Genomic DNA, 26,636 nt, shown 5'->3' with positions numbered 1-26,636 from the left:
GGCATAGAGAGGGATGTTATTACTATGTGGAGGCACATGGGTGGGGGACATTATTACTACAGAATATCACAAAAGTGAATTCACCCTTCACAGTTTTCAAAATATTTTATTATACCTTTTCATGGGACAACACTGTAGATCTGACACTGATATAATGTACAGTAGTCAGTATACAGCTTGTATAATACTGTAAATGTGATATGCCCTCTAAATAACAACACACAGTCATTAATGTCTAAACCACTGGTAACAAAAGTGAGTACACCCCTAAGTGAAAATGGCCAAATTTTGCCCAATTAGTCATTTTCCCTCCCAGATGTCATGTAACTCATTAGTGTTACAAGGTCTCAGGTGTGAATGGGGAGCAAGTGTGATAAATTTGGTGTTATCGCTCACACACACTCTCATATGGTGGACAAGACCATACAGTGGTTTAACAAGACAGGTTCCACTCAGGACAGGCTGCACCATGGTCGGCCAATGAAGTTGAGTGCACATGGTCAGCGTCATATCCAGAGGTTGTCTTTTCACAATAGATGTAGAATTGCTGTCAACATTGCTGCGGAGATACAGTGTGGGGGGGGGTCAGCCTGTCAGTGCTCAGACCATACGCCTCACCCACACTCTGCATCCAATTGGTCTAAATTGCTGTCGTCCCAGAAGGAAGCCTCTTTTAAAGATGATGCACAAGAAAGCCCACAGTTTGCTGAAGACAAGCAGACTTAAGGCCCATTTACACACAACGATTTCGCTAACGATATGTTGTCGGGGTCACGGAATTCGTGATAAACATTGGGTGTCGCTAGCGACGTCGTTGCGTGTAACAGCTAGGAGCAAGTGTTAACAATGAAAAATACTCACCTAATCGTTGATTGTTGACACGACGTTCATTTTCAAAATCTCGTTGGTCGTTGTGGACGTAGGTTGTTCGTCGTTCCTGAGGCAGCACACATCGCTATGTGTGACACCCCGGAAACGACGAACAACACCGTACCTGCGTCCTCAGGCAACGAGGTGGGCGTAACTTTCCTGCAGCTGATCTCCACCCCTCCGCTTCAATTGGACGCTTGCCGTGTGACGTCACTGTGACGCCGTACGAACCGCCCCTTTAGAAAAGAGGCTGTTCGCCGGCCACAGCAACGTCGCTTGGAAGGTAAGTACGTGTGACGGGTATTAGCGATATTGTGCGCTACGGGCAGCGATTTGCCTGTGACGCATAAACGACGGGGGCGTGCTTGCGGGGACGCTTGCTAGCGATATCGTAGCGTGTAAAGCCCCCTTAAGGACCTGTATTACTGGATTCCAACATGATAACAGCCCCAAACACACCTCCAAAATGACCATGGCCTTGCTAAAAAACTGAGGGTAAAGATGTTGGACTGGCCAAGCATGTCTCCAGAACTAAACCCTGTTGAGCATCTGTGGGGCATCCTCAAATAGAAGGTGGAGGAGCTCGAGGTCTCTAACAGCCACCAGCTTTGTGATGTTGTCATGGAGGATGGAAGAGGATTCCAGTGAGTCCTGTGAAGCTCTAGTGAACTCCATGCCCCAGAAAGCTTGAAAATAACGGTGGTCAGTTAAAGATATATAATATCCTGGAGAGACGGGTTGTCAGCGCTGCAGCCAATCACCGGGCTTAGATGCTCCGCCAAGTTATGACAGCAAGAAATAGTGAGCTCAATGACTGGCTACAGAGATGATGCGTAATGTCGCCTTGATGTCAGGACCCTGAAACCCAAGCAGGGGCAAGGAGGCTGCACTGGAGAGGGGGGGGGGAGTATGTGCTCGGCTTTAGGTGTTTTATAGCATTTGGGGTGCAATTTCCAGAATATATAAAACCACTTTAAAACAAAAGGTTTCTTAGCAACCAATCAGATCACTGCTTCCTTTATCAAACTTGCTCTGAAAAATTGTAAGTTGAAATGTGATTGGTGGCTACAGGCAATACTGTGAGAGCCGCACTGGAGCTGGGGGCAGCGCTCACCTCCAGCAGGAGGACCAGTGTCTGCGGGGCTGTCAGACGCCGGCTGTAAGGTGCTGGCGCCGCCTCCGTGACGTCACGAGGTGTGGGCGGGCCCAGGGGCGTGACGTCACGGAGCAGGGGGTTCCAGGCTGTGCTGGGCAGCGGCTGGGGATGTTGATGCTGCCGCAATCCCCGCACTGGAGACGCGGGAGGATGTCAGTGCGGCGGGCCGGGACGTGCGGCTCTGAGCACTGACGACGGGAATGGCGGAGTCTCTGGCGGCTGCACCGAGCCCGGGCAGTGGGAGCATTGCGGCAGGAGACGGGCAGGACCGGGAAGCGCTGTCTCTGGAGGAGATCCTGGAATTATACAACCAGCCCATTAATGAGGAGCAGGCGTGGGCAGTGTGCTACCAGTGCTGCGCGGCTCTGCGGGCGGGGAGCGCCGAGCGGCCGAAGATCAGGGGAGCCGCGGAGATCCGCGTCCGGAGGGACGGAGCAGTCAGCGTCAGCGCGAGCTGCGGGCCAGGTACGTGCAGCGAGAAGGGGGGGCTATTCCCGGGGCTCTGCACTGTACATGGCCGGGAGGGTGGGCTATTCCCGGGGCTCAGCACTGTACATGGCCGGGAGGGTGGGCTATTCCCGGGGCTCAGCACTGTACATGGCCGGGAGGGTGGGCTATTCCCGGGGCTCAGCACTGTACATGGCCGGGAGGGTGGGCTATTCCCGGGGCTCAGCACTGTACATGGCCGGGAGGGTGGGCTATTCCCGGGGCTCAGCACTGTACATGGCCGGGAGGGGGGGCTGTTCCCGGGGCTCAGCACTGTACATGGCCGGGAGGGTGGGCTATTCCCGGGGCTCAGCACTGTACATGGCCGGGAGGGTGGGCTATTCCCGGGGCTCTGCACTGTACATGGCCGGGAGGGGGGGCTATTCCCGGGGCTCATCACTGTACATGGCCGGGAGGGTGGGCTATTCCCGGGGCTCAGCACTGTACATGGCCGGGAGGGTGGGCTATTCCCGGGGCTCAGCACTGTACATGGCCGGGAGGGGGGGCTATTCCCGGGGCTCAGCACTGTACATGGCCGGGAGGGTGGGCTATTCCCGGGGCTCAGCACTGTACATGGCCGGGAGGGTGGGCTATTCCCGGGGCTCAGCACTGTACATGGCCGGGAGGGTGGGCTATTCCCGGGGCTCTGCACTGTACATGGCCGGGAGGGTGGGCTATTCCCGGGGCTCATCACTGTACATGGCCGGGAGGGTGGGCTATTCCCGGGGCTCAGCACTGTACATGGCCGGGAGGGTGGGCTATTCCCGGGGCTCATCACTGTACATGGCCGGGAGGGTGGGCTATTCCCGGGGCTCATCACTGTACATGGCCGGGAGGGTGGGCTATTCCCGGGGCTCATCACTGTACATGGCCGGGAGGGTGGTCTATTCCCGGGACTCAGCACTGTACATGGCCGGGAGGGTGGGCTATTCCCGGGACTCAGCACTGTACATGGCCGGGAGGGTGGGCTATTCCCGGGGCTCAGCACTGTACATGGCCGGGAGGGTGGGCTATTCCCGGGGCTCAGCACTGTACATGGCCGGGAGGGTGGGCTATTCCCGGGGCTCCGCACTGTACATGGCCGGGAGGGTGGGCTATTCCCGGGGCTCAGCACTGTACATGGCCGGGAGGGTGGGCTATTCCCGGGGCTCAGCACTGTACATGGCCGGGAGGGTGGGCTATTCCCGGGGCTCAGCACTGTACATGGCCGGGAGGGTGGGCTATTCCCGGGGCTCAGCACTGTACATGGCCGGGAGGGTGGGCTATTCCCGGGGCTCAGCACTGTACATGGCCGGGAGGGTGGGCTATTCCCGGGGCTCAGCACTGTACATGGCCGGGAGGGTGGGCTATTCCCGGGGCTCAGCACTGTACATGGCCGGGAGGGTGGGCTATTCCCGGGGCTCTGCACTGTACATGGCCGGGAGGGTGGGCTATTCCCGGGGCTCAGCACTGTACATGGCCGGGAGGGTGGGCTATTCCCGGGGCTCATCACTGTACATGGCCGGGAGGGTGGGCTATTCCCGGGGCTCAGCACTGTACATGGCCGGGAGGGTGGGCTATTCCCGGGGCTCAGCACTGTACATGGCCGGGAGGGTGGGCTATTCCCGGGGCTCAGCACTGTACAAGACCGGGAGGGTGGGCTATCCCCCATCACTCCCTAATTACCTGTCCGCTCAGTCACACCCCCTCCCCAGCCAATAGCCATTTCTTCTACATCGCCCCTAGAACATTGGGCTTTTCTTTGTGTGTCTGGGATACAGGGGGTTAACCGCAGACCAACAGTGTCCTGTCCAACCCAACATGCCATTGCTGCTGAGCCCCATGATGTCTGATCATCGGTGACATGGATTTCCTGATGCCTGACACATAAGTCATCGCTGATGGATAGGCCCGTGGCCAGAAATGGGCTCTATAGGGTGGGCAATGGTGGCCATGGTTATTCCAGGATATATTCTTTGGGATTTCTTGTCTCCATGTCCATTTTGGAAGACCCAAACTGATTTCTCTTCTTGGGGTCTATTCTTGGTAATCGGTGCACTGAAGGAAGATTATTAAAGGGGTGTCCACATCTGTACAGAAGACTGTTTGGGCTCTGTGCAGCCTGTCATGTTCTCCAACACCAGACCCCCCCCAATCATGCCTTTATGGGGCACAGAAGACAGCCTTCTCCCAATTATACCCACATAGCTGCAGTCTACAATTGGCCAAAATGGAGCATAGATCCTAGGTAGGGGCAGAATAGCAAACTTGTGACTTATATCCGCTGCTCGAGGCCAGTGGTGACGGCTTTACACCGCTCCATCCGACCATCGGCACAGGTGATCATGGAATAACTAGGAGGAAAGAAATGTCATGATGAACTGACTTATTACATGGGTGACGTCCTATTACAGGACCAACCTGTCATCCTTGAGCTCTTTAGAACGACCCGTTTCTTCACAAATGTTAGTGAAGGCAGAAAGTACCCTAAAGAAACCCACACATGCCCATGAAAGTGCCCATTGTCCTGGTTGGTTTGTGTCCATGAGTTCAGCGTCGCTCCTGCTATCCACCACATCACTGCTGGTTTGTAAGATAGAATACATTACATGGATGTCCCTCATTAGCTATGGTAATGTCACTGATCAGTGGGACTTGTCCCAGGCTTTTACTTCATTGATAGAATTTCGCCATACTAGACTAACCCGATCTGTGGAGACGGAAGGATTTTCTCATTTGGAGATGATCCGTGGTTTCCATTCAGCATTCTTCACAGCAGATATTATAAAATCTCCGTTGTTCTGTACTGGCCTTGCATGAAATCTTACATTTTTCCACGCTCTGTACAAATCCTACAGAAAGCTATTGGATTATGAAACTGCAAAGATCACAAGAGGGGAGCGATGCTCTTGTGACTCAGCGTCTATGGCACAATTAGATTTTCTTTCTTAAATGTTTGTGGAACTATTTTCGAAGTGGTGTGCGGTGCTGCATTATATATCTGTCCACAGCAAACACTAATCTGGTGTGGACCGTATATTTAAAGGCTTCCTCTTTCAGAAAATCCCTTTTTCTGCAGTTTGGTGTTTGTACGTACATGCATACAGTACGTACATGCATACAGTACATACATACAGTACCTACAGTACATACAGTACCTACAGTACATACAGTACATACATACAGTACATGCATACAGTACATACATGCATACAGTACATACATGCATACAGTACATACATGCATACAGTACATACAGTACATACAATACATACATAAACACCAAGCTGCAGAAAAACGGATTTTCTGAAGGAGGAAGCCTATATATACACAGCTCTGGCAAAAATTAAAAGATCACTCCAAAATTGTCAGTTTTTCTGATTTTTCTCTTTATAGGTATATTTTTGAGTAAAATGTAAATTGTTCTTTTATTCTATAAACTACTGACAACATGTCTCCGAATTTCCAAGCAATACATTTTGTATCTATTTTCTGAAAATGAGAAATGGTCAAAATAACAAAAAAGTGCATTGCTTTCAGACCTCAAATAATGCAAAGAAAACAAGTTCATAATCATTTAGAAGCAACAATACTAATAATGTTTACCTCAGGAAGAGTTCAGAAATCAATATCTTGTGGAATAACCATGATGTTTAATCACAGCTTTCATGCATCTTTCATGCTTTCCTCCAGTCTTTCACACTACTTTTGGGTGACCTTATGCCACTCCTGGTGCAAAAATATAAGCAGTTCTTTGTTTGATGGCTTGTCACTATCCATCTTCCTCTTGATTACATTCCAGAGGTTTTCAATGGTGTTTAGGTCTGGAGATTGGGCTGGCCATGACAGGGTTTTGATGTTGTGGTCCTTCATCCACACATTGATTGACCTAACTTGTGGCATGGCGCATTGTCCTGCTGGAAAAACAAATCCTCAGAGTTGGGGAACATTGCCTGAGCAGAAGGAAGCAACTGTTTTTCCAGGATAAACTTGTATGCGGCTTGATTCATACGTCCTTTGCAAAGAATAACCTGCCCAAGTCCAGCCTTGCTGAAGCATTCCCAGATCATCACTGATCCTCCACCAAATTTCACAGTGGATGCAAGACACTGTGGCTTGTTTGCCTCTCCAGGTCTCCGTCTAACCATTAAATGACCAGATGTTGGGCAAAGCTGAAAATTAGACTCATTGGAGAAGATTACCATAAGGCCCTGTCACACACAGAGATAAATCTTTGGCAGATCTGTGGTTGCAGTGAAATCATGGACATATTGTTCCATTTGTACACAGCCACAAACCTGCCACTGATTGTCCACAATTTCACTGCAACCACAGATCTGCCGCAGATTTATCTGTGTGTGACAGGGCCTTTATTCTAGAAATTGGGAAAATTAAACTTTGCAAAGGACATATGAATCAAGCCGCATACAAGGTTATCCTGGAAAAACAGTTGCTTGCTTCTGTTCGGGCAATGTTCCCCAACTCAAAAAAAATAATGAAAACTGACAATTTTGCCGTGGTCTCTTCATTTTTGCCAGAGCTGTGTGTGTATACATATATACTGTATATTAGAGCTGTCCTCACCCTCCCTGGGTCCAGCACGCTGTCTCTGGTGCTGCTCCCTGGGTCTGTTGTTGATAGTGCTACAGCCAATCAGTGAGGTCAGGGGCTTGTGCCGTCGTTATGTCAGCTTTGCAAACATTATTAGATACCAGTAGGAGTAGCATAGACTCGCCACTAGACCTGGGGAGGGTGAGTAACTCCATTTTACTTTTTAAATAGACTTTTGCCTGAGATGCAGTAGTTTTCCAAAACTTTAAAGGGGATCTGTTGGCAGGATTTCAATCCCCCCCCCCCCTTCCATACCATTTATATAAAGGTGTAGGTCTTGCAAACACAATCCCAACAATACCTGTACATATCGACTTTGTTACTAAGAAATTTTAATTAACATGTAAATATGGCTGAAGAGCTTTGGATATGTGGAAGCTTTTCCCGATCCTCTGTTCCGATTACCTGCACAGTGCTGCCTTCTCCTGCCTGATTGACGGCTTACTGGTTTGAAGTGGCACTGTAGAGGAGCTGTCAGTCAAGCAGGAGGAGGCGGATCTGGGCAGGGAATAGAGCTGGAGTGACAGAGGCTTCAGGTCAACCATTGCTCTTTAACCTCATTTACATATCAATTAAAATACTGATTTCTCAGTAATGAAGAATGGACTGGTCATGTAAAGGTATTGCTGGACTTACTTGAAAAAAATACATATCTTAACAACTTTTATTATTACTTAATCTATCACTAAATAAAGACACTATATAGAGAGTAAACCCTAGTAGGGAAGATAACTATTTGCTAAGAGACATGCTAGGCTATCCTTAGAAATCTCTGAATGAATTCCTTACCTAACTGCGGAGGTCGGCACCCTATATATGTGAGATATGGAGCCCCGCTCCTCGTATCTTTCCCTACTGACCCTGGCTTCCCTAGTGTTACAGCAGAAGCATGTTTCCAGCCTACCCTTGCACAATGTGGGTGTAACATGCAGATATAATATTTTTAGTCACCCACAAGATGGTAATTAATTATTGCCAATTTTGTTTTGATGTAGATTTCTTATTGTTAATGGCAATTGGCTTTTATAATCACACATCTGCATTGCCTTCTTTCCATTTATAACACGTAGCACTGCATGCTGTGTAGACTAATGCGGGCTTCACACAGCACAATCTATCGTGCGATTGCACGAGCGATCGTACCCGCCCCCGTCATTTGTGCGTTACGGGCAATTAGTTGCCTGTGGCGCACAAAGTCGTTAACCCCCATCACACGCACTTACCTGCTGAGCGACCTCGCTGTGGTCGGCGAACATCCACTTCTGGAAGGGGGAGGGACGTTCGGCGTCACAGCGACGTCACACAGCGGCCGGCCAATAGAAGCGGAGGGGCGGAGATGAGTGGGACCTAAATATCCCGCCCACCTCCTTCCTTCCGTATTGCCGGCAGGAGCCGCAGGACGCAGGTAAGCTGTGTTCATCGTTCCCGGTGTGTCACACGGAGCGATGTGTGCTGCCCCGGGTACGATGAACAACCTGCGCAAATAAGATTAAACAATTTTTTAAAAATAAGCGACGAGTGCACGACTCTCGATTTGTGAGCGATTCTGCGTCGCTCAGAGGTGTCATGCGAAACGACGTCGCAAACAATGCCGGATGTGCGTCACGAAAACCGTGACCCCGACGATGCATCGTGCGATAGCTCGTTTCATGTGACGCCCGCATAAGAGTACCAATATGGCTGCCTAGCGCTAGTTAATTGTGCTCAATACGTCTCGCTGTCCACCTCCAATAGGCGTGTGTGGCCAAAAATGCCACATGACAGAGCACACCATGACTCCGACTGGTCCATTCTAGGCAATGGCCTGAATCCCATTTTGCAGGGGTTCGGACATAACCCTGATGGAGCCACTGAATATAATGGACAATGCTATAGACGCCTTGTAGACGCCGGCGTAGCTGCTGAGTTTTTGAAACAGAAGATGCTCCAGGAAAACGCAGTTTATTTCTGAAATGTCTTTGACAAATCTTTGGTGGTTTTTGCAGCCTTTTTTTCTCTTGTACTGTATGTATAAAAAGCGAGCAGCTTCGCAGGATCTGCCGCCCGCAGAACGGCCACATCAGTGTCTTTAGTCTCTTCACATCTTTCAAAGCCTGAAGCGGTTAAAGGAAGATTATAAAGACAAAACATATGCTCCACAAGTCGTATTAGATGTTGCTGAGCATATGTTCATTCTTTTTTGCATTACCTTATTTTTTCCCCATTGCTTCTATGAGTATTGTGTTTATACATTTATCCAGGTTTCTGGAGATATGAGCCTCTTTATTTAAGGATTTTCATATATAATCTAAAGCCATCAATCAGGCTGATTCTATACTTACCTGTAGTGCTCAGCTCAAATGTTTAGGTTTTGAAATCCAAGAAAGTAAAGTTTAAAAAATTAGCTGCTTGTTGAGTGACAGCAGCTGAGGAGCAGATAATATATTCATAGTTATCCCCTCCCCTTCTGGTCACATGGGTATGACCTCACACAGGTCCTGCAAGAGACAAAGTGAATTGTTTGTATAATACTTATGCTAATTCTAACAGGAGGAGCGGAGAACTATGAATTCCCCCCAGATATTATCTGATCCTCAGCTGCTGTCACTCAACAAGCAGCTAATTTTATAAACTTTACTTTCTTGGATTTCAAAACCTTAACATCCAAGCTGACCACTGCAGGTATGTATAGAATCAGCCTTATAGTGCCAGTATAGCACTGTATGTATAGAATCAGCCTTATAGTGCCAGTATAGCACTGTATGTATAGAATCAGCCTGATAGTGCCAGTATAGCACTGTATGTATAGAATCAGCCTGATAGTGCCAGTATAGCACTGTATGTATAGAATCAGCCTGATAGTGACAGTATAGCACTGTATGTATAGAATCAGCCTGATAGTGCCAGTATAGCACTGTTTGTATAGAATCAGCCTGATAGTGCCAGTATAGCACTGTATGTATAGAATCAGCCTGATAGTGCCAGTATAGCACTGTATGTATAGAATCAGCCTGATAGTGCCAGTATAGCACTGTATGTATAGAATCAGCCTGATAGTGCCAGTATAGCACTGTATGTATAGAATCAGCCTGATAGTGCCAGTATAGCACTGTATGTATAGAATCAGCCTGATAGTGCCAGTATAGCACTGTTTGTATAGAATCAGCCTGATAGTGCCAGTATAGCACTGGCTTTAGGTTATATACGAAAATCCTGGCGATTGGTTCCTTGGTAACTTTATGGTCTGTTTCCAAACTGTCTTGGTAAACAGAATTCTCTTGGGGCGGTTGGTTCTACGTGACCCTGTCAGACAAAATAAAAAGGCCCACATCCCTGGAGCTGTGTGGTAGAGAAAACTAACAATCCCCCCAACCCCCACCCCAAATACTCATGGGAGCGGTGGAATAAGGTTAGTGCAGAAAGTGGGCACTTTTCACTTGAAGGGGTTCTCCTCTAATAGAGATCCTTCTTTTTTTCTTGGAGATAAGTGGTGACTAAGGTGGGCAGCTCTACCTTCTCCCTATTGAAATAATATCTAGAGATGATCAAACTGATCAGGGGTCTGACAACGCTATCCCCCAGCAATCAGCTGTTATCTCTGTGTGATGCTGGGACATCACAGGTAATGAATGGACAGGCCTCAGGTTTACCAGCTGAAGGGCTGCACTATGGATTTCCTCCTAATAGTGTGTGTGTGTGTGTGTGTGTAGGGGTCTGGACAAAGTAAAATAAAAAATATATACACCAAATTGCTCTGCCCTGTATATTTGATCATCCTGACACTCTGCTTTGTAGGGTCATATAGTAATATTGCCCAGTCAGCCGGGCAGGACACTCAATATACTGCCTGTGTATAGTACTAACTGACTTAGTGGATGCATAAAGTTGGTGCATAAAAATTATCATCCATGTGCATCTCCTGTAAATAGGATGTTAAACAGATATTAAAACCAGTTTACTTCTGGTTTGTCGCAGAATACAGGCTTCCAAAGACCATGTTGTCCACAGATCGGACTGCATCTACAATATGGTGGAGAAGAAGCTGAGCAGTGGGATATATACTGTAGATTCATTGGAACGCACTCAGTATAACTTGTAGATTTTATTTAATGTTCTCCCTGGTGTTTGCATATAATAATAATTTTATTCATTTATATAGCGCTATTATTTCCACAGCGCTTTACATACATTGGCAACACTGTCCCCATTGGGGCTCACAATCTAGAGTCCCTATCTGTATGTCTTTGGAGTGTGGGAGGAAACCGGAGAACCCGGAGGAAACCAACGCAAACACTGGGAGAACAAACAAACTCCTTGCAGATAGTGTCCTTGGTGGGATTTGAACCCAGGACCCCAGTGCTGCAAGACTGCAGTGCTAACCACTGAGCCACCATGCCGCCCATGATATGAGTCCATTGGGTGATTGACAACGATCTCTGCAGTCATACAGGGAAGCCTGTCAATCACTGACTAGGACCGCCACTGGACTCGTGTATACACACTCACACCAAGGATTTCAATGTTTAAAGTGCAAGTTTTACTGAAATCTTTGCAATAAAAATGTATGTATTTCTGCTCATCTGCTGCTGTATCACATCCGGGCTGCTCATCAGATCCCATTTTCACCATTACAGATTCCCTTTAATAAACAGCCCAGGACACTTGCATTCACAGTAATTTTCTCCTGGGATTTGTCTGTATCCGTTATATACAAACATTTGCATGGTCTTATTAAGGGTAGACGTTTTCTTTTCAAGACTTGATGTTTTTTTTGCTTTTTTTATGGAGTATTATTACTCTTTGTTATGCTGCATATATGAGCTTCAGACCTAATATAACAACATTATTGACTCGTATACGTACGTAACTGTTTCTGCAGGTTTTGGGATAATTTGATAAAGAAGTGATTGGGGATGATGGGGTTCTATTTTCCTGGATTTCCTGTAAACCCAGTAAGGCTATGTTCACATCTTTTCTTAACCACAAAGATTCAGCGTTTTTGGCCAGAAAAAAAACACATCCGTGGGAAAAAAAGCATAAAAAACACGTGCGTTTTTGCCGCATTTTTACCGCTTTTTGCCCAAAGTGTTTTAAGTCAAATCTATTGACTGGAGGGCTGAAAAACACGCAGAAAGAGTTGAAATGCTGCATCTTGAAAAATGCAGACAAAAAAAAATGTCAAGTGTGGACACCAAAATAGAAATCCCATAGACTTTGCTGGGAGAAGGAAATGCATGCATTTAGGCTCATCTTTGTGACCTCAAACACACCAAAAGATGCACTGTGTGAACAAAGCCTAAGGCTATGTGCGCACTAGAAATGTGAAGTTTCTCAAGAAAATTTCTTGACAAACTTCTGCCAGTGAAAGATTTCCGGACCTGCGGAAAAAATCCGCACCAAATCCGCATGCGGTTTTGCCGCGGTTTTGCCGCGGATTTACCTCAGGTTTGTCCCTGCAATAAATAATAAAGATAATCGATAGACAGATAATGGATAGATAGATAGATGAATAGATGAATAGATAGATAGATAGAGGGATAGATAGATAGATGAATAGATGGATAGATGGATAGATAGATGGATAGATGGATAGATAGAGGGATAGATGGATAGATAGAGGGATAGATGGATAGATAGATAGATAGAGGGATAGATAGATAGATAGAGGGATAGATAGATAGATAGATGAGAAAAACCTATATAATGTTCCACCTCCCTGCATTTTCTAAGCTGGCACCCTTTAGTGACTTTCATGTGGCACTAAAGGGTGCTTAGCCTTGTATTTAGCCATAAAATAAATAAATAATTAAAAAAAAACGACGTGAGGTCCCCCCATTTTTTTGTAGCCAGCTAGGGTAAAGCAGACGGCTGCAGCCTGCAGACCACCGCTGGCAGCTTCACCTTGGCTGATAATCCAAAACAGTGGGCACCCCACGCTGTTATTTTAAATTATATAAATAATTTAAAACAAAAAACGTGCGGTCCCCCCCATATTGGATCACCAGCCAATGTAAAGCGGACAGCTGGGGTCTGATATTCTCAGACTAGGGAGGTCCACTGTTATTGGACACTCCCCAGCCTAAAAATAGCAGGCCGCAGCCGCCCCAGAAGTGGCGCATCCATTAGACGTGCCAATCCTGGCGCTTTGCCCCAGCTCATCCCGCGCCCTGGTGCGTTGGCAAACGGGGTAATATATGGGGTTGATGCCAGATGTGTAATGTCACCTGGCATCAAGCCCTGGGGTTGGTGAGGTCAGGCGTCTATCAGATACCCGACATCCCCAACCCAGTCAGTAATAATTAAAAAATAGACAACAAAAAAAGTTTTATTTGAAAAAACACTCCCCACATAGCCTCTTTAACCAATTTATTGAAAAGAACAATCAATCCACGTCCGGCGTAATCCAATAAGGAAGGGGGGGGGGGGGGGTCCCACGGCGATCCATACCATAGTCGCTGTCCCAGTCAATGAAGAACAGAATGTTCCCCATTGGCTGGGAGAGCAATGGAGTGACCTGAGCTAACATCAATAGGTCAGCTCAGGTCACTGCAGGGGATGACGAGCGCTGCCATCAGGAGCATAGATGAGATCATTACCTTCTGTGATCATCTCCTGTACTGCTGACGTCAGCGCTGTCACTGACTTCTATGCCCGCCGCGTTGTCAGAAGTATCGCGAGAGCCCGTGACGTCACCGCTAGTGACAGTCTCGGGCCGCTCGCGAGACGGGCATAGACAGCAGTGACCGCGGTGACGTCAGGAGGCAGGAGATCGTCACAGCAGGTAATGATCTCACCTCCTGACAGCAGCGATCGTCATCCCCGCGGCTCCCAGCACTGCAGGATGTCAGTGTCTGCCTGCGCTGCAGCGTGACAGGCTGCTGACACTGCGGGCAGACACTGACACCCTGCAGTGCAGGCAGCCGCGAGGCTGGAGCGGGACACAGACTGCACGGGCACCTGGAGGTCGCACGGAAGTGATTCTGTGCGGCGTCCAGGGAGTGTGACGTGTGTTTACTCTGCTCCGCCTCCTCTTCCTGGCATAATGACATCGCTTCCTGCAAAACCGCAGGCAGCGATGAGCATTCCCGCAGGTAATTCGCGGCTATTCCGGTGGTATACCGCACATCATTGCTACCTGCGGAATACCCCCGGAATACCGCAGGTACCTGCGGAAATTAATGGACATGCACATTTTCTCAAGAAAGTTTCTCGAGAAAATTTTCTCAAGAAATTTTCTTGAGAAAAATCCGCACAGTGCGCACAGCTATTTTTTTTTCTCATTGAATTTCATGGGAAATGTCTGCACAAAGATTGCAGACATTTCTCAAGAAATTTCCGGGGCAAATCCGCGGGTAAATCCGCAGGTAAAAAGCTCTAGTGCGCACATAGCCTAAGGCTATGTTCACACACTGCGTTTTTTACCTGCGTTTTTGGTCCGTTTTTGCTGCAGAAAATTCTTGAGAAATTCTTGTAACCTTTCTGCAGACATTCCCCAGCAAAACCTATGGCAAAAAAAATTAGCTGTGCGCACACTGCGGTTTTTTTCTTAAGAAAATTCTTTCAGTAGATTTTCTTAAGAAAAAGAATGAGCATGTCACTTCTTTTCTGCAGCTAACTGCGTTATTTGCCATAGATAATTGGCACAATAACGCAGGGAGCAACCAGCGGTAAAAACGCACCGAAAACGCGGCAAAAACGCAGGTGCGTTTTTGGTGCGTTTTTTAACGCAGGTGCACTAATCCTTCACTCTTAAGAAATTTCTTAAGAAATTTCTTAAGAAAAATCATTTTTCTAGTGTGAACATAGCCTAAGACTTTATTTAGACATCTGGATTTAAAGGGGTATTCCCAGCTCTAAGATGCTATCCCAATATGTAGTAGCAGCAGCAGCCAATTACAAATGTAGTATAATTCTTCTGATTCATTGTCGCCTCATGAACAGAGCATTGCAGGACCTCTTGGGTTTATGACCATGAGTAATAAACTCCCTAACTGTGAGTGGATGTAACCATGGATATCTAAGCTGCAATGCCCTGCACATGAGGTAAGAGACATGGCGATATCAGGAGAACTATACTATATTTCTAATTGGAGGTATTTGCTAATATTATTTATTACACTTACTACATGTTGGGATAGGATCTTGGACATGGGAATACCCCTTTTAATGTAAGTGTTCCATCTATAGTTTAATTATTTTTACAGATAGAACATGTACGTGTATTCTGTGGGGCTGGTCACATGCCTATGTTTTTTTTTTTTTAACACACTTTAGTTACCTCCCTGCCACAAAAAAACCCCTGCACTCATCCAGCCAAACTTGCTCATCTAAATGAATGGGTCAGTGAGAAAAAAGGGCCACACGAGGCTGCCATGTGTGTAATTTTAGATTTCTCTAGCAAATCTGTATATGTAATGTAAGGATTATGTTTTGAAGTTGCAGCAGTTTTCTCCCTTGCTACACACAGAGGGGTAAATACCGGTGAAAATCCACCATAGAAAATCAAATGCTGTGGATTGGAAGCACATGTGGAAGAGATCTGTAAAATCTTATCCATGTGACTGGTCCTGTAGATCTCGCAGATTGTAATTACTAATCTGCAGGTAAAATCCACAGCATTTCTGCTCTGGTGGACGGGTTCTTGGCCTTGGTTCAGATGAGCATATGAAATATCATCCAAAAAACTTGGCCAATTTTCATCCATGTTGTCATCCGTGTGAGTTTTTTTTTTTTTTAGGTCTGGTTTAACATTCATTTTTTTTTTTTTTTTTCTTTTTAATCATCAACCTGTTAAAATGTACAGGATCACATGTAGTTTCCGAAGTTGATAATGGCAATACATAACTGTAAAATTGTCTACAGAGATCATCTGAAAGGGATCTGATTTATGTTTGCTCTCCTATAGACCTGTATAGATGGCGCTCAGAAGAGGCTAGCACTTGCTGCACTTATATTTTTGTGGTGAAAATTGTATTCTGAACAGCCTTAATGAATTGTGCTGCTCTGTGCGCTGTCGGATTTATTATTATTTTTTTTTCTTGCTTGTGTCCATATAATACATTGGTCTGAATGGGCTTTTTGACTGCATTTAGTTGCCTACGTTTCACAGTCTGCAACCATGGACCGTGATGCTCAGACCATCCATGGCTCCTCTGATCTGAACGCCACAGTCAGATGTGTGACTGGGTTGGAAATCGCAAACCCTTGTGTGGATTTTTATCAGCACCTTACTACCTATGTCTGCATATACCCATATAGTATAATTTGTGCCAGCCCTGGCAAACTCTCCTCCCGTTCCCTGCGTCCTCATACCATGAGCGGGTGCTGCACATGTCTAGGAGCTCCAGGGGTTGGACATGAAAGCCTCCTTTGTACATACGGAGTGTACTTGTAGTCCGCAGTCTGTTTTGGTAACATGGCCGCATTTAGGCACATTTATTTCTTTTCTGGAATCAGCAGATCCAACAGAGTTTGTTTTCAGCGGTAAGGACAATGGAGGCCTGTGTACATGGACGGAGAAGGATGCTGTCCGTGGAAGATTGCGAGGGAACATTCAGGCTTTGTGTGGTGACTGGAAGAAGGCGAGGAGCACATGTACTGACTGCGGGGACACACAAGGGCAAATTCACTGGATTTCTGTGTGAAAAATGTTGCATATCTCCATTTTCTATGTTGTGCTTCCGTTTTTATACAGAATCTGTCAATGCAGCGTTATTTATTATGCTTGGGTGTATATATACAATAGTGCTATCCTTATTCCATAGCACTTTTCTCTCATCACTGGTGATGTCTGTATACTAAATATTCAGGATATTTGTACCAAAATAATAATATTCCAGTATTCGTCACAAATAAAGAACCTTATGAAAATCAATGTGGAACCCGAGCTTTTTTCTTGCAGATATCCCAGGAAAAAGCTCGGGTTCCCCATAGACTTGCATTAGGTTTGTTATTTATGACAAATACTGGAATAGTATTAGGTATTTGATACGAATAACATAAACCCGAATATTTAGTATTCGCTCATCAATAATCAACACCACAGTATCCTTTAAAAAATACTGCAAACTATACAAGCTCCTTGAAAATGTTATTTTAACCAAGGAGCCACATTCTGGCCCCAACGACCTCTATAGGCTTCATGTTAACCCTACAATACAGCTTAAGACCCCCTTCACACGTACGTGAAAAACCACGCACGTTTTTCACGGACGTGTCAGAGGTCTGTTTTGCCCTCCGTGACCAGTGTTTATGGGCTACGTGTGTTCTCCGTGTGTTATTCGTGATAACCCACGGAGAACGGGTACTTTCTGCTCACCTGTCCCTGGCGTCGCTGTCCGTGGTGCTGATCTTCGGTTTCCGGTCCTGCCGTCTCCCCGTTGCTGCTTCCGGGCGCAGTGAAGTGAATATTCAATTAGCATAATGAGCGGCGGTTGGCAGCAAGTGGCAGAGACTGCAGGGCTGGAGAAGGTGAGAAAAGGTTTGTTTTTTATTCATGCAGACACATGTTTTTTTTTCTCCGGTGCGTGTCAAACGGAACACATCCGTGTGGTCAGTTTGTGTTACGTGTGACACGTTTGCGCACCTTGTGACACCCGTGATGCCGTAGAAAAAACGGACATGTCAGCGTATGGAGCACACGGACACACGTAAGTACGGAACGGACACACGTTCCGTGCGAAAAAACTTACGTGTGTCCAAAAGCATAGGAATCCATAGGTCTACGTGTGTACATGTCCGGTACGTGAGAAAAATGCCAAACACGTACTGGAGGTACGTACGTGTGAAGGGGGTCTAACATGAAGCCTTACAAGTGGAGGGGATCAAACAAATTCACAGACTCTCATCCAGCGGCCAGGTCAGCAGTCTATGACCGCTGGCCATGACTCTGTGAACTGCCTCCTACCTGGCGGCATCCCAACGCCTCGATAGTTTAGAGTTTGTTAGGCTGGCTAATAAAGATGATAATAGAGGCATCATCCACATCAATCATCAAAGGAGGACGGCGATCAGCACCAAAAGGAGGAACAAGAGCCCATCGGACTGGACTCGATGATTAGCTGACATGGCGGGAGATTTTATAAAGGTATTTGTGATGTCAACAGCGGGAGTCAGAGGACAACATGCACCTTTTAAGGCTATGTTCACACAGTGCATCTTTTGGTGAGTTTTTGAAGTCACAAAGATGCACCTAACTCCATGCATTTCCTTCCCCCTGCAAAGTCTGAGATTTCGGTTTTGCTGTCCACACTGCATCTGTTTTTGGCTGCGTTTTTGAAGATGCAGCATGTCAATTCTTTTTGGGTTTTTGAGTCCTTCCAGTCAATAGATTTGACTTTAACCCCTTCACGACCATGGACGGAAAGATCCATCATGGTGCCCTGGGCCTTAACGACCAAGGACGGATCTTTCCGTCATGGCGTAATCGCGGCACCGGAGCCTCCGGTGACTGCAATCGGTTAACATAAACCGCAGATTCGGGGAGGAGGGGACCTGTTCCTGACCTCAAGAGGGGTGGTGCCTCCTCCCCGGACCTACGGAGGCTGTGATTGGCTGACGAACGCCGCTCAACCAATCACAGCCACTGTAATGTTCCAGCCACTTAAAGTGACTGAAACATTGAAATCCAGCCCTGGCCAGTGCAGCTATAGCACTGGCCATTGGCTGGAGCTGGGTGACCTCACTGGATCACCCTCCGCCAGCTCCAGTAGCTCTGACTGGAGAGATCGGCCTTGTGACCGCTGTCTCCAATCACAGTGGACCTGTTGCCGGTGACCGCCCCATCAGCTTCACTTGTCGGCCCTGCAGCACGCCAGCACAGTGAGTGTACACAGTGCAATGGCAGGGCGACAAGATTCGGTCCCATGCTGTTATGTGACCGGAGCATGGGACCCGGAAGTTGCCGCGCTGCCATTGCACTGTATGAAACCGGCCTCCCGATCCGCCGCTGCCCTCCGCGATCTGCCACTCGTACCCCCACCCCTCATATCTGCTGCCCGCACCCTCACCCCCACACCTCCCGATCCGCCGCTGCCCTCCGCGATCTGCCACCCGATCTGCTGCCCGCACCCCCACACCTCCCGATCCGCCGCTGCCCTCCGCGATCTGCCACCCGATCTGCTGCCCGCACCCCCCACCCCTCGTATCTGCTGCCCGCACCCTCACCCCCACACCTCCCGATCCGCCGCCCTCCATCTTCCACAGTGCCACCGGTCCTCCCCGATCTGCTGCCCGGCCCCTTTCCCTCGTGATCGGCTGCTCGTCCCCTCACCTCCGTGATGTGCTGCCAGCCGCCTCCACTCAAGATCGGCTGCCCGCTTCCTCCTCCGTTATGTGTTGCCCGCTCCCCCCCCACCTCTCACCCCCGTGATCGGCTACTCGCCCCCTCCCCTGTCACCGCCGTGATGTGCGCTCCCTCCCCTGTCACCGCCGTGATGTGCGCTCCCTCCCCTGTCACCGCCGTGATGTGCGCTCCCTCCCCTGTCACCGCCGTGATGTGCGCTCCCTCCCCTGTCACCGCCGTGATGTGCGCTCCCTCACCTGTCACCGCCGTGATGTGCGCTCCCTCACCTGTCACCGCCGTGATGTGCGCTCCCTCACCTGTCACCGCCGTGATGTGCGCTCCCTCACCTGTCACCGCCGTGATGTGCGCTCCCTCACCTGTCACCGCCGTGATGTGCGCTCCCTCACCTGTCACCCCCGTGATGTGCGCTCCCTCACCTGTCACCCCCGTGATGTGCGCTCCCTCACCTGTCACCGCCGTGATCCAAACGCAACATGGAATACACTAATTATCCCAGACAATTTTGCGTTTGAAACGTCAAATGACGCTCCTTGCCTTCCGAGCCCTGCTGCGCGCCCAAACATTTTATTTCCACCACATATGAGGTGTCTGTATACTCAGGAGAAATTGCACAATACATTTTATGGTGCAATTTTTCCTGATACCCTTGTGAAAAAAAAGCTACCTGGTTGAAGTAACAATTTTGTGGTAAAATTTTTTTTTTATTTTCACGGCTCAACTCTATTAACTTTTGTGAAGCCCCCAGAGGCTTAAAGTGCTCAGTAAACATCTAGATAAATTCCATTAGGGGTCTAGTTTCCAAAATGGGGTCACATGTGAGGGAGCGCCACTGTTTCGGCACCTCAGGGGCTCTCCAAACGCAACATGGTGCGGCTAACTATTCCAGCTAATTTTCTGTTCAAAAAAGTCAAATCGCGCTCCTTCCCTTCCGAGTCCTGCCGTGCGCCCAAACAGTGGTTTTTCGCCACATATGAGGTATCTGCGTGCTCAGTAGAAATTGCCCAACAAATTTTGGGGATTCATTTAATCCTGCTACCCTTGTGAATGTGCAATATTTGAGGCTAAATTAACATTTTTGTTGCAAAAAGTAAAATGTTCATTTTTTCCTTCCACATTGCTTTAGTTACTGTGAAGCACTTGAAGGGTTAATAACCTTCTTGAATGTGGTTTTGAGTAGCCTGAGGGGTGCCGTTTTTGGAATGGTGTCACTTTTGGGTGTTTTGTGTCATGTAGACCTTTCAAAATAGCTTCAAATGTGATGTGGTCCCTAAAAAAAAGTGGCTTTGTAAATTTTGTTGTAAAAATGAGAAATTGCTCATAAAAGCTTTGAACCCCTATAACTTCCTTAAATTTTTTTTTTTTTCCCCAAAATTGTTCTGATGTAAAGTAGACATGTGGGAAATGTTATTTATTAATTATTTTGTGTCATATGTCTCGTTGGTTTTAGAGCATAAAAATTCAAAGTTTGAAAATTACAAAATTTTTGCGAAATTACCGTTTTTTTCACAAAAACGCAAAAAATATCGGCATAAATTTACCACTAACATGAAGCCCAATATGACACGAGAAAACAATCTCAGAATCACCGGGATCCGCTGAAGCGTTCCAGAGTTATAACCTCATAAAGTGACACTGGTCAGAATTGCAAACAAATGGCCTGGTCTTTAGGGTCAAAATAGGCTTGGGGCTGAAGGGGTTAAAAAAAAGCATTGGGCAAAATGCGGTAAAAATTAGCCTTATAGAATGCAGCATATGAGCTGCTTATGGTGCTAGGTTTGATTTAGGACTCAAAAAACTGATGACAGGTTTCCTCTAAGACTGGGCTCACACGTGACAGAAACCTGTGTCAATATTTTACATGATTTATTGGAAATTGCTGTACTTTTACAGCGTTTATTTGGGAAACTCAAAAATATCCATATGCGTATATTACCTGCACTTGGCGGTCCACATTATCGGCATTTCGTGGTAAGCTATTTGGTTCTTGACCGAGTAATGCAATATGGCCTCCACATTGTTGAATAGTCTGAAAGACTAGTAACCATCACTTGTACCATGTTCTTCACAAGCGAGTTATTCACGTCCTAGTTGATAGTGGTTGCAGGAAATCTGCTTCCAATTTCTACCTTGCTGGTTTAGTATCTGTGCTCTGTTGAAAGAGAGGAGCCATCATGATATTCCAACTTCTGTCTCCGTCTGGAAAATCGATGCTGAAACGTAATGAAAATACTTGCTGTACCTTGTATTTGATGTAAAAAGCATGACCTGCTGGAACGGTTGCAGCACTTGAACCCTGCGTAGTTTTATGGAGTTGAATGTAGATTCCCGTTCTCCTCCAGGACGAGGTATGTTGAATTCAGTAGAATTTTGCGGAAGCTGTGTAGGTCTCAGATGTTATGCTGACCCTAATGGGCGTCTATGATTAAAGCTTCTAAAATTGGCATTGTTCACAGCTACAAGGGCTGCTGATAAGTCGTTGGCTTTATCCAGAAAGAAGGATGTTGAAACTTTACATTTATTCCACATACTCTCCACTGATGATAACACACTTCTTACATCAATATTCCAAGTTCTGTAAGCCTAGCAAAAAGAAGGATTTCGGTTGTGCCTCAAACCAGGCATCCGTAGCAGTCATGGCATCAGAAATGGTGTGAAATTTGGTACTTTTTAAGGTGTTTTTTTTTCTCAGGTTTGGAAACAGATGATAGTCAGAGGGAGCTAGATCTGGTGAATTAGGTGGGTGGTCAACCAGCTGGAAACCCAGCTCTGCCAGTTTTGCCGTGGTCGCTTGTGCAGTGTGAGTGGAGGCGTTGTCTTGCAGGAACAAGATTCCTTTGGACAGCTTGCCGCACCTTTTTTCCTTCAGAGCTGCCTTCACTTGGTTCAAAAGTTAAATGTAATACCTTGCATTGATAGTGGAACGCTTTTGAAGGTAGTCCACTAGCAGCACGCCCTCCGTATCCCAGAACACAGATGCCATCACCTTAGTGGCTGATTTTTGTACCCTGAACTTCTTTGGATGAAGAGAACCACTGTGCCTCCACTCTTGACTGCTCCTTGTTTTCAGGGTCATACAAATAAATCCAGGTCTCATCCATAGTGACCAGTCGATCCAGGAAGTTCGTATCAGTCCAGAAATGCTGACAAATGGACCGGGAAGTTTTCACTTGCATGCTTCTCTGATCTATTCTCAAACATTTGGGGACCCACTTTGCAGATAGCTTCCTCATATCCAAATGTTTATGGATAATGAAACAAACATGTTCACGGGAAATCCCCATGATGTCTGCTATTGCTTTAGCTGAAATTCGTCGATTCTCCAGTATGAGGTTGGGCACAGCATCAACGCTCTCTGGAACAACAACCACTCTCAGTCATCCAGGACATTCTTCATCATTGGGGCTGAAGTGGCCCATTTTAAATTTGGCAACCCAGTTCTTAACTGTGGAATATGAAGGGCATTGATCCCCCAATGTCTGCGACATATCACCATGAATATGCTTCGTGGACTTTCCTTGCAGAAACATGAATTTTATCACTCCTCTGCTCTCAGTTGCTGTGAATATCGCATTAGACAGCGCCATTTTGCTTTCCCGCGTGCGTAGAACACTGTTGCCATTAGCAACAAACACAAAGTTTTGAAAACAATATATTAGACACATAAGGCTTTCATGTGATGTAACATTCATTACCATAGAAACAAAAAAAGATCACAAAGACTTATCAGTAGCCCCTCGTATGTGCTGCTCTCATCATAAACTGTAGAAGATGACATTGTAAGGATCACGTCAGAGGAGTCCGCAGATATTAATCTGAGACGGCTCCTAGAACTCTGACAGAATCAATACTGGCAAATGTTCCTGGCCTTTCTCCAGGATTGAGACAGTAAGTAAATGTTCGGCTCTATATTTCATATAAATGCAAGTTGTCGATGGTCAGCTGTCATTTTAAAGTTTTATTAAGCATTCCAATACTTTTGTAAAAACTGATATGAGATGAAACCAATTTAGACACCATTATAGTTGACAGATTTATCAGGAAGTGAGCCATGAACGGCAAATCTCCCTGACGGTGGGGTGCGGCATCGCCCTGATGGGGTGACCATCCCCAATGGAGTGTAATGGGTGGTGACCATGGTTTTGGCCATAGTCTATCATGGCAGCCAGTTTTAGGTCAAATTCTCCAATGAACATTATTTTCCCCATCTAAACAGGTCCTAAATTAGAGTAATTTCTTCCATCTTTCCATTTGGACTGTCACATATACCCTGGCGTGCTCAGTGTATAGTTACATTTGTTTGGTATTTTTTGTTCTTCAGTGATGGTTTTAATGAGGGTGTCATTCTGGATTTCCTGCCTCCAGTGGTTTAGGGAAAATGACACTGCTGGCAGATTCCAATCCACGTGAAGCGAAAAAAATCTGTCAGATTTTGGGGTTTTGTTTTTATTTGTGCGATTAAAAATGACCTGGCATGCGACTTGATTCTCCAGGTACGATTATGGCAATACGAAACATGCATTTTTGCAGGTGAGATTGCAGGTCTATAGTAGCGATGGTATCTCACTCTGACTTCTACTGTTAAGGCCCAGTCAGACTAAACAACTTACCAGCGATCCCAACAACGATACAACCTGATAGGGATCGCTGGTAAGTTGCTAGGAGGTCGCTGGTGAGATGTCACACTAAGCGACGCTCCAGCGATCCCACCAGCAACTTGACCTGGCAGGGATCGCTGGAGCGTCGCTACACGGGTTGCTGGTGAGCTGTCACACAGGCAGATCTCACCAGCAACCAGTGACCAGCCACCAGCGCCGCGTGGAAGCGATGCTGCGCTTGGTAACTAAGGTAAATATCTGGTAACCAACCCGATATTTACCTTGGTTACCAGTGCATATCGCTTAGCGCTGGCTCCCTGCACATCTAGCCACAGTACACATCGGGTTAATTACCCGATGTGTACTCTGCTACGTGTGCAAGCAGCAGGAGCCGGCTTCTGCGGACGCTGGTAACCACGGTAAACATCGGGTAAGCAAGAAGCCCTTACCTTGGTTACCCGATATTTACCTTCGTTACCAGCGTCCGCCGCTCTCACACTGCCTGTGCCGTCTCCCTGTTCCCTGCACTCCTAGCCACAGTACACATCGGGTTAATTACCCGATGTGTACTCCAGCTACGTGTGCAGAGAGCAGGGAGCCGGCACTGACAGCGGCAGACGCTGGTAACGAAGATAAATATCGGGTAACCAAGGAAAGGGCTTCTTGGTTACCCGATGTTTACAGTGGTTACCAGCGTCCGCAGAAGCCGGCTCCTGCTGCCTGCACATTTAGTTGTTGCTCTGTCGCTGTCACACACAGCGATGTGCGCTTCACAGCGGGAGAGCAACAACTAAAAAATGGCCCAAGACATTCAGCAACAACCAGCGACCTCACAGCAGGGGCCAGGTTGTTGCTGGATGTCACACACAGCAACATCGCTAGCAACATCGCTGCTACGTCACAAAAGTTGTTCCTTAGCAGCGATGTTGCTAGCGATGTTGCTTAGTGTGACGTGGCCTTTAAAGGCAAGTGCTGGCTGTGTAATACAGGTGGCATCTGCGTTCTATTTAACAAGCTGCTATATAGACCCGCTCTATGATATAATATATATAATACATGGGGCAAGCAGAGGATCAGATTGTTTTCTATGTGTCCTTGTAATGTGTTTTTAATGAGTATATTTTTTTAGTCAGCAATAGCTTTCGAAAAAACAAACAAAACAGAGTACATGCCTTGTGCATTCAGGTCCACTCATTAATCCTCATACATATTCACTGCTTCCCGAACACACCATCAGTCCTGTCACATGATTGGTTGCAGTCAGACCACTCCCCCCACCCTGTGTCACAGCATCTAATAATGGCAACCTGCAGCCATCCAGAATTGTCACACCCATCAGATATGACAATGCCAACACTTTATCCAGCTCATCCCGATTCCTCTGTTGCGGTTGCAGTCGGGGTAATATAAGGGGTTAATGAGAGCTCACAGCTGCCACTAATCCCTAGATTAGTAATGGAAGGCGTCTGAGACACCCCCCCCCCCCATTACTAACACTGTAAGTGAAAAATACGTATACACAAACACCAAAAAATTCTTCATTCTAAATAAAACAAAAAACAAAACGCCCTCTTTCTCCAATTTATTAACCTCAAACGTCCAGTTCCGACGTAATTCACACGAGGTCCCACGACGGTGCTGGCTCTGCAATATAGCACTACATGTATGTAGTACATAGTGGTACATACTTGAAGCTGCAGCGTGCGGGCACATTAGAAAACGTGACCACCTGCTGTGGCTTCAGGCAGAGACCAGCTGTGAGCGGTGACATCACTCAGTTTATCTGCGGTCACAGCTGGAGGTTCCCACAGTACCCTATGTGTAATTGCAGGTAAAATGACCCCACCTCAGTGAACTCATTTAGTTCAATGAGACCTGCGTCTCCTGGCAGAAAACCACATTTTTTTTTTTTTTGCTGAGAGATGCCGATGTGGTGCTGAATTTTATACACCAAATTCCTGCGAAAAAAACACAACTAAATGTAATGCGATATTAATGCATTTTTTTGCCTGAAGATGCAGATTTGGTGCAGGAATTTCGTGTATCAATTTCAGCACCAATTCTGCATCTCTTAGGGAAAAAAAGACCACACGACAACAGTTTTGATGCCTTTTCGGTGCAGTTTTCTGCCAGCCAGGCAAATTTTGTGCACACCATATCCTCAGAATAAGTCATGAATATCTGACTGGTGGGGGTGCGACACTCAGCACCCTGCTGATCAGCTATTCCAGATGCCGACGCAGGCGGCAGAACTACTGTTACAAAGGATGATTTCAGACAACTACGTGATCGTGGCTCTTCAGTTACAATATACTGCCCATTCTTCTTCCATAGCTCTTTCCATGTCCAAGAAAGATGTACAGGAGGTGTACAGACAAATGAAGAAGTCTCTGTAGAGCTGTGACAAATATCCACGGGGCCCACAAATACTGATTATATAAGGTGGTCAGGAGGATGGCTTGGTCTGATGTTTCTTAGATATTTAAGCTGATGTATCAGTTTGCTGGGTCTGGATATCTGTAAGGCTATGTGCGCACTAGTGCGTTTTACCCGCGCATTTACCCGCGGATTTGCCGCGGAAATTTCTTGAGAAATGTCTGCAGTCTTTGTACAGACATTTCCCGGTAAATCCTATGTGAAAAAAAAATAGCTGTGC

At 46.8% G+C, this 26,636-nt stretch overlaps 1 protein-coding gene across 4 annotated transcripts in view; it reads left to right on the top strand.

The window, feature by feature from the left end:
* The first annotated feature begins 2,085 nt into the window (after positions 1-2,085).
* The window catches only part of SPIRE1 (spire type actin nucleation factor 1), a 265,068-nt gene continuing 240,517 nt past the window's right edge, over positions 2,086-26,636 (top strand). For all 4 annotated transcript variants that reach the window (XM_075314570.1, XM_075314572.1, XM_075314571.1 and 1 more), the window contains exon 1: positions 2,086-2,491. In XM_075314570.1, coding sequence (XP_075170685.1) covers positions 2,227-2,491 — 265 coding nt within the window. In that variant the 5' untranslated portion in view covers positions 2,086-2,226. The remainder of the gene's footprint in view (positions 2,492-26,636) is intronic.

Source organism: Anomaloglossus baeobatrachus, chromosome 6 (genome assembly GCF_048569485.1).
Source record: "Anomaloglossus baeobatrachus isolate aAnoBae1 chromosome 6, aAnoBae1.hap1, whole genome shotgun sequence".
Classification (NCBI taxonomy): domain Eukaryota; kingdom Metazoa; phylum Chordata; class Amphibia; order Anura; family Aromobatidae; genus Anomaloglossus; species Anomaloglossus baeobatrachus.
The sequence above is the reverse complement of the archived record's forward strand: the minus strand, read 5'-3'. Positions and strand labels throughout refer to the sequence as shown.